The sequence below is a fragment of the Coenobita brevimanus genome, chromosome 2 (assembly GCF_032717465.1).
Source record: "Coenobita brevimanus isolate Jiangsu-jjx chromosome 2, ASM3271746v2, whole genome shotgun sequence".
Lineage (NCBI taxonomy): Eukaryota > Metazoa > Arthropoda > Malacostraca > Decapoda > Coenobitidae > Coenobita > Coenobita brevimanus.
In genome coordinates, this window is record NC_136955.1 from 1,395,619 (window position 1) to 1,405,000 (window position 9,382).

Genomic DNA, 9,382 nt, shown 5'->3' on the forward strand with positions numbered 1-9,382 from the left:
CAAGCGATTTATTCCGCAAATTTCACCTGAACGTCCTCCTGTACGTCATTAATACAAACTATATCAATATTAAAAATGAAAAAGTGCCATACAGGAAGAAATCAAGGTGTAAAAAGCAAAATAAGTCGCAAAAGTAGAGGAGAGACGAAATTCCCCAAAGAGACATAGAAAACGTGGGTCGGGCGAGGGCTGCGAGGGGGTACTTACTTGGCTGTTGTTCGGGGGGCCTGGGAATCCAACTGCTTGAATTTTTCGAAGGGGGAGACTTTTTTGCTCTCGGCTGTGGGTGTGGAAGGCAATAATGAATGAGTTACAGTGATTTACAAAGAGTTATAGTGATTTACAAGAGACAAAAACCGAAATGCAATGTTTATAATGGGTTAAAAATGTCTAAAAAAAAATGTTACAATGTTCCTACCATCAACACAGCAATGACATGTTTAATAATATGTACACTGAAATTAATGTTTACAAGGGGTGAAGAAAGGTACAATGGGTCAAACATCCTTAACATCAACAAACCACAGCAACTACCAGAGAAAATCCAGTAGAGAAAAGATTACAAACATTTAAATTCGGTACTGAAACTGGTAAAACAAACCGTATATTCCACATGTACTAACTTTTGGTGACGTAGGAGGTCCTGTTGGCGGAGGAGGAGGAGGACGAGGAGTAGCTTGTGGAGTAGGAACTCTTATGAACATTGCCTGTATGGACATCAAGGGGTTAGTTCTAGGGCTATTATCTAGACGCCACTATTTAGATCTAAGTCTATTACCTAGATGCAAAATTAACCGGCAAAAGGAAGGTGTTAGGGAGTCGTTTAACCCACTGGACTACATGCCGAGACGTGGTTGTTTTTCGGAATAATTAGAGGACTAGAAAAATCGATTTTTTTTTTTTTTTTTGGCCACTGATAAAGAAGTTGGAATTATTTATTAAAAAAAAAAAAAAAAAAAAAAAGGACTGCCATGGGAAAGTAGTAGTAGTAGTAGTAGTAGTACGACGACAAGGAGGAGGAGGACAATCATGGAATAATAATAATAATAATAATAATAATAATAAGGCAACATTTGCGGTCATCTCTTTCAGAGTAAGGCGTCCGGCTATAAACTGATGGACAGATAGATAAATACGTAGCGCAGATAGATACATAAACCAATACACAGGCGTGTGATGTCCTCTAATTACTAGTCAAACAACCCGGCATCACCCTAACTCATCCACACTACAGTACTACTGTTTAATTCACTGACTTTGATTAGGACTATAGCAGTAACTATAAAACACTATGTACACTGCACGTTGTGCCATTACAAAACAGTTACTCATGTGTGATGCAGCATTTACCATCTTGAGCTGGAGTTCATTATTATATTTATCACTGACGACAAAGGTGATTCATGGATCTTATAGCAGTTTATGAAACGCGTTACACTATATATATATATATATATATATATATATATATATATATATATATTATATATATATATATATATATATATATATATATATATATTTATCACTGACGACAAAGGTGATTCATGGATCTTATAGCAGTTTATCAAACGCGTTACACTATACAATTATATATATATATATATATATATATATATATATATATATATATATATATATATATATATATATATTCTTTATATAACACTTTATGGATTAATGTATTATGTTATATATACTACATATATCTCTAAGGAAGGCATCTTTAGGTCAACTATATATATATGAGGTATATTATAGCATATAAAGTTAGTAAGGGCTGCTCTATCAAGGCAGGCAGTAACGAAGCCCGTCTTGCACCCTGCCTCACTCACCCTGATTGGAGGAGGATCTGACGGTGCTGCTGGTGGTGGTGGTGTGGGAGGCGCCGAAGGGAGACACAGTGGAGGAAGGTTTATCTCCTGGAGGTAACGTGCAGGGAGGAAAAAAGGGAGAAAAGAAATTAAACACACTGAGGAAACATTACTAGCGGAAGTAAACAGAAATAAACAGACAAAACATATCAAATATTTTACATAGGAATTAAAAAAAGGGGGCGTCTAACTCGATAAATAAATAAATAAATAAAAAATAAATTACTGTTAATGCAAAAGCGAAAAGCTGTGGCAAAAAAGATAGATATATAGATAGATAGATGCAAAAGTATTAATCTATTGGCACTGGCGTTAAATTAGGTGAAATACATGGAAAAAATATGATTATAATTTATACTGTGATAATTGGAGAGAGAGAGAGAGAGAGAGAGAGAGAGAGAGAGAGAGAGGCTATTTTCTTTGACTAATTAGGTCTTGACAGTGTAATAAATAAGTACTACTACTACAACTACTGCTACTACTACTATAACTACAAATATTACTACTACTACTGCTAATACCATCACCACGACTACTATTACTAATCCCACTACTAATATTACTACTACTACCACTACCACCAGTACTACTACTACTATTACTACTAGCCTACTACTACTACTACTACCATCACCACGACTACTATTACTAACGCCACTACTACTATTATTATTATTACTACTACTACTACTACTACTACTACTACTACTTTACTCTCTCCGTAGACTTTAGTTCAGTTAAGGACTTCGAACGCAAAGTGTTACACACACACAGACACACACACACGTCTAGTACATACAGCCATGCCTTACATTTCTTTCTCTCTCTCTCTCTCTCTCTCTCAAATAACTGTGAAAGGTGCTAAATTTAATCTACGCCGCTTGGAAGAAGGAGGAGGAGGAGGAAAGAAGATGGTGATGATGATGATGATGGAGAAGAAATGAAGAAAAGGAGGAAGAGGAGGAGGAGGAGGAAAATGGGGGAAGAGAAAGGAGGAGGAGGAGGAGGAGGAGAAAAAGAAAGAAAGGGAAGAAAAAGTTCAATAATAATAATAATAATAAGTTCAACTAACCCTCCTTCTCTCTGACGGCCACTGCACAAGACATGCTGGGTTCGGAAGGTGGTTGCACAGTTTCCTTCATGTGCACAGGTTAATATTTCCCTCCTTGTCCCTCTTTCTCTCTCCCTTTTCCTCTTCCCGTCTCCCTTTTCCTCTTCCTGTCTCCCTTTTCCTCTCTTACTATCTCCCTTTTCTTCTTTCTCTCTCCCCTTTCCTCTTTTGTCTCTCTTCCTCTTCTGGCGATGTTATGATTAATTTCCGCTGTTTTTCCCTTTTTAAACTGTAACCGTAAGTCCTTGTTTGATTTTAAGGGTTTGAATTTTGAGTTCCTGTTTCTGAATCGGTAAGTCAACGGCTCCAAGTTCAAAAAGGGTCACCGTTAGATTCTGAACTCAACTTCTGTAACTGAACGCAACCAGAGATGATCAACACCACACTCCTAGATTCTAAATTCAACCAAAATTAAACACTCCTGTTTTTCATTCAACTTTGGGAGATGATAAAAACGATATTTCTAGATTCTAAACTCAACCAAAAAATACTAAAGTAACATTCCAGTTCTTAATTCAACTTCTGGAATATACCGGAACCAGGAACTAAAATAACACTCCGATTTTAAATTCAACTTTGCAACTGAAGGGGAAAATAACACTCCGATCTTAAATTCATCTTTGCAACTCAGGGTAGAAAGAATACTCATATTTTAAATTCAACTTTGCAACTGAAGGGAAAAATAACACTCCGATTTTAAATTCATCTTTGCAACTGAATGGGAAAAATAACACTCCGATTTTAAATTCAACTTTGCAGCTAAAAAGAACACTCCGATTTTAAATTCAACTTTGGAACTGAACGGAAGAGTATGAAAAATGTTTCGCCACTAATATAATCGCAAGAATTTTTAGAATAATATATGAACGACCAAAGATACCGACAATAAATGATATAAAGAAAATAATTACACACTCGATCCCCTGTCGTAAAAAAATGATACGTTTATGCAGGAAGAAGGAAGGACGTGTGCCAGATTTTACCATTTCACCTGTTCCTCTTTACGAAAAAAAAAAAAAGTATCTTAGTTACGAGAAAAAGAATCTTAGTTACGAAAAAAAAAAATCTTAGTTACGAACAAAAAAGAATCTTAGTTACGAAAAAACAAAAGTCAGTTACGAAAAAAAATAATCTTAGTTACGAAAAAAAGATTCTTAGTTACGAGAAAAAAGAATCTTAGTTACGAAAAAAATCAGTTACGAAAAAAAAGAATCTTAGTTACGAAAAAAACAAAAGCATCTTAGTTACGAGAGGAAAATTATCTTAAGGATATTACAGTTATTATCTGCAGGAAAATGAAGGACAGAAGAGTGCAGAATTTACCCACGTCTAGTTCTTCCTACGACTAATCTGAGTTACGACAGGAAACCGATCGTACAGCAACACTGACAGATTCGGAATTCACCTCAACGGAAAGGAACTGAAATTTTTTTTGAACTTTTCGTCGTTACTTGGCATAATAAAATCACTACTCGCAAAAAAAAAAATACAAACAAGAAATATATAAAAGAAATCAAGAAATATATAAAAGAAATCCACAGTGAGAAAAATAATGATGTTACTATCACTAAATTTCTCGTGTGTTGGAGGTCAGTACTAATATTGCGCCCAAAACGTTCAAATCACGCCAAAAATCACTAATATTACGCCAAAAAACTTCAGGTCACGTAAATACCCGCCAAAATCACTACTCGTATTACGCCAAAAATCACTCACGCCAAAACACTTCAAATCACGTCCCAAAAGTCGTCAGAAATAGGTATCACACTAATATTCTTCAAATAACGTAAACATTCGTCAAGGTATCAATTACGCCACTTCAAATCACGCCAAAAAATCGCCAAAAATCACTCACATCACGCCAAAAAAAAAACTCAGATAGTCAAGGAATCGCCAAAAACTTCATTTAAAAAATCGTCAGTCACATTACGCAAAAAAAAATCGCCAAAAATCACTAAAATACGAAAAAAAAATCAAAATATTCCTCAATTTTACATTCTAACAACTGGTTCAAATTCAATAATGTTTAGATTTAAATTCTGATTTTTTTTTAATGGAATCTTTTAAACCTCACTCGCTAGGCACACAAACCCTCCACAATTTCAACAACCCTCCCACCTCGGAGTCTCACGGGTAACTGAGGCTCGGCGTGGTTCAAAGGTCTACTTATACCCTTTGGAGGGGGAGGGGGAGGAGGAGGGAGGGAGGCATTTTGTGTGTGTGTGTGTGTGTGTGTGTGTGTGTGTGTGTGTGTGTGTGTGTGTGTGTGTGTGTGTGTGTGTGGAGAGATACCAAGGGATTTAAGGAAACTGGAGGAAAAATAAGACGAGAGAGAGAGAGAGAGAAAGAGAGTACCATAACCCACTTCACTTAACCAGGAAGTGTGTACAGCAAAACCCATTTATTATTATTATTATTATTATTATTATTATTATTATTACAGGTATTATTATTATTATCAGTACAGGTATTATCATTATTAATATTATTATTATTATTACTATTATTATTATTATTATTATCATCATTACTATTATCATTATCATTATTATTATTATTACTATTATTATTATTATTATCATCATTACTATTATCATTATCATTATTATTATTATTATTACTATTATTATTATCATTACTATTATCATTATTATTATCATCATTATTATTATTATTATACCAACTTCAATTACCATGATTGAATAGCATGAGATATCCCAGAGGAAAAAGAATGATATAGAGTGACACAGAAGGAGGGAGAAAGAAGAAATGACAGAAAAGAGAGTGAAAAAGAGAATGACAGAGACGCAGAGGAAAGAGAAGAGTGACAGAAAAGAGAATGATAGGGAGAGGAAGGAGAAGAGTGACAGAAAAGAGAATGATAGGGAGAGGAAGGAGAAAAGTGACAGAAAAGAGAATGATAGGGAGAGGAAGGAGAAGAGTGACAGAAAAGAGAATGATAGGGAGAGGAAGGAGAAAAGTGACAGAAAAGAGAATGATAGGGGGAGGAAGAAGAGTGACAGAAGAAGAGAATGATAGGGAGAGGAAGAAGTGACAGAAAAGAGAATGATAGGGAGAGGAAGGAAAAGTGACAGAAAAGAGAATGATAGGGACAGGAAGAAGAGTGACAGAAAAGAGAATGATAGGGAGAGGAAGGAGAAGAGTGACACAGAAAAAGAATGACAAAGAGGCAGGGAGAAGACTGACAGGCAGAGAGAGAAAGAGAGAATGAGTGGCACAGAAAAAAGAAGAATGATAAACAGGCAGAGAAAAAAATGATTAAAGACAAAGTGAGAAAAAGAATGACACAGGAGCATGACAAGAGGCAGAGAGGAAAATGACAGACACAGATAAAAGAATGACGGAGAGGCACAGAGGAAAAAAAGAATGATAAGAGAAAAAAAGAATGATAGTGAGGCATAGAAAATAGAATGATAGAAGCATAGAAAATAGAATGATGGTGAGGCATAGAAAACAGAATGATAAAGAGAGATATATATATAAAGAGAATGATGAAGAGAGGTACGGAAGAGAGAATGATAAGGAGGGCTTCGAACACAGAGGAAAGGTGATAGAAATGAGAGAGAGAGAGAGAGAGAGAGAGAGAGAGAGAGAGAGAGAGAGAGAGAGAGAGAGAGAGAGAGAGAGAGAGAGAGAGAGAGAGAGACAGGCAAAGAAAACAGCATAAAGAAAGCCAAAGAAAAAACAGCGAGACAGACAGACACAGAGGGGCACAACCCCCCCCTAACCCACTTGCACAACCCCGGAAGTGTGCAGTAGGGGTGTGTAGAGAGCCACGTGACTGCCAACACACCCTGCTAACACAAAGAATATGAGGGGAAGTGACACAAGGGGAGAGAGAGAGATGGCCGGGGAAAGGTAAGCAGTGTGTGGGGGGAGAGAGAGAGAGAGAGAGAGAGAGAGAGAGAGAGAGAGACGGAAAAAGTAGGCTAACGGGAGAGAGAGAAACGTAAAAGGTAACAGGAGAGAGAGAGAGAGAAGCGGAAAAAGTAGGCTAACAGGGGAGAGAGAGAAACGCAAAAGGTAACAGGAGAGAGAGAGAGAGAGAGAGAGAGAGAGAGACAGACAGACAGACAGAGAAAAAGGTCAACAGAAAAGGTAATTTCAAAAACATCACAAGCAGAAAAAAATGAAAATTCAAATTATTATAGATAGAATCCCAGTAGATTTTTTTTTTGGGGGGGGAGGGAGGGGAGGGGGTATTCCTTTACTTCAGACCAAATTTCGAGTAAAAATAAATGGATAGATTTTTCATTCCGGGTGCCATTCCCTACCGCTAGTTATATTTATTGATGATGGTGTTTGTTTGTTAAAGAAGGGAGATTATTTTTAGCAATATACATGTGTTATGAGGTACAATAAACACACACACACACACACACACACACTACAGTCACATCCATGTACACCCACAATCTCCTTCACTTACACACACACACACACACACACACACACACACACACACACACTACAGTCACATCCACGTACACACACAATCTCCTTCTCTTACACACACATCTTTACACACACACACACACACTACAGTCACATCCACGTACACCCACAATCTCCTTCACTTACACCCACATCTTTACACACACACACACACACACACACATACACACTACACTCACATCCACGTACACCCACAATCTCCTCCACTTACACACACATCTTTACACACACACACACACACACTACAGTCACATCCACGTACACCCACAATCTCCTTCACTTACATCTTCACACACACACACACACACACACACACACACACACACATACACACTATACTCACATCCACGTACACCCACAATCTCCTCCACTTACACACACATCTTTACACACACACACACTACACTCACATCCACGTACACCCACAATCTCCTCCACTTACACACACATCTTTACACACACACACACACACACACACACACACACACACACACACACACACACACACACACCGGAAACACACAACCAAGCAACGAAACACTCTGTATCGAAACAAAAAACAGGAAATGAACGAAATTAAACAAACAAAGGAAGAAAACAAGGACTGCAGAACCAAGAGAGAGAGAGAGAGAGAGAGAGAGAGAGAGAAAGAGAGAGAGAGAGTGTCGAAGTAACAAAAAAATAAGTTACTGAAATGCAGGAGTTGAGGGAAAAAATTTACAAAGCCTGTCCTGATAAATAAATAAATAAGAGAGAGAGAGAGAGAGAGAGAGAGAGTCGAAGTAACAAAAAAATAAGTTACTGAAATGAAGGAGTTGAGGAAAATAGTATACAATGTCTTTCCTAATAAATAAATAACATAAATGCAGGTAGTGTCCTTCCTAAAAATAAAAAAAAATAAATCACTGGTTGGAAGGTGTTACGTGCATACCTAGTGACGCACGGGATCGAGTTTTCCCGCCTCGAGTAAAGGAAATTCAGTTACTTAGAAGGTAGATTACTTTGAGGGGAAATTGCTTTGAAATGTGTGGTAAGTGCTTAGAGTAATGAACTCATATGTATTACTGTTTACACACACACATACACACACACACACACACACACACACACACACACACACTACAGTCACATCCACGTACACCCACAATCTCATTCACTTACACCCACACCTTTACACACAAACACACCCACACCCACACACACTAGTCACATCCACGTACACCCACAATCTCATTCACTTACACTCACACCTTTACACACAAACACAACCACACTCTCACCCACACCCGCACACACCCACACACTAGTCACATCCACGTACACCCACAATCTCATTCACATACACCCACACCTTTACAGACACAAGCACAACCACACCCTCACCCACCCTCACTCACCTACATCCACACCTACACTCACACCCACACCCACCTACACCTATCCACACCTCCTCTACACCAAGAAATCCAGGTTAAGTTCAACACCACAAATGCCATCTTAACCTCCGTCTTAAATAATCTTATAATTCAACTTAGAAAGTGGTGAAAAGCTTAACATTATTCTTAAATGAGGCGTGAAAGCTCTATAAATCCAGTAAATATTGTGATTAGTATACTGGAGGATGAGAAACAGTTAAATATTCAAAATTAATCACGCCTACATACGCATTTTAAAATCTTGTTGATCTGTCAATACCACCCGACCGGAGAACTTCTAATCTAGCGACACAGTTTAGCATTATTTTCCCCACTGAGATGAGCACAGGGTTCAAATTTTGCGACAGAGTGTATTATTATTATTTTACCCAACGAGATGAGCACTAACTTCAAATCTAGCATCAAAGTTTTAGCATTATTTTCTGAGATAAGCACAGCCATCGAATTTAGCAACAAAGCTTATTATTATTATTTTCCCCCAACGC

The 9,382-nt window shown here is 37.4% G+C and overlaps 1 protein-coding gene across 1 annotated transcript in view; it reads right to left on the reverse strand.

Moving 5' to 3' along the window:
* The window catches only part of LOC145391030 (uncharacterized), a 112,070-nt gene that overhangs the window by 16,921 nt on the left and 85,767 nt on the right, over nt 1–9,382 (reverse strand). The window contains exons 23-25 of the mRNA XM_080265766.1: nt 1,836–1,919; nt 624–707; nt 208–280 (exon numbers count right to left, since the gene is read on the reverse strand). Coding sequence (XP_080121892.1) covers nt 208–280; nt 624–707; nt 1,836–1,919 — 241 coding nt within the window. The remainder of the gene's footprint in view (nt 1–207; nt 281–623; nt 708–1,835; nt 1,920–9,382) is intronic.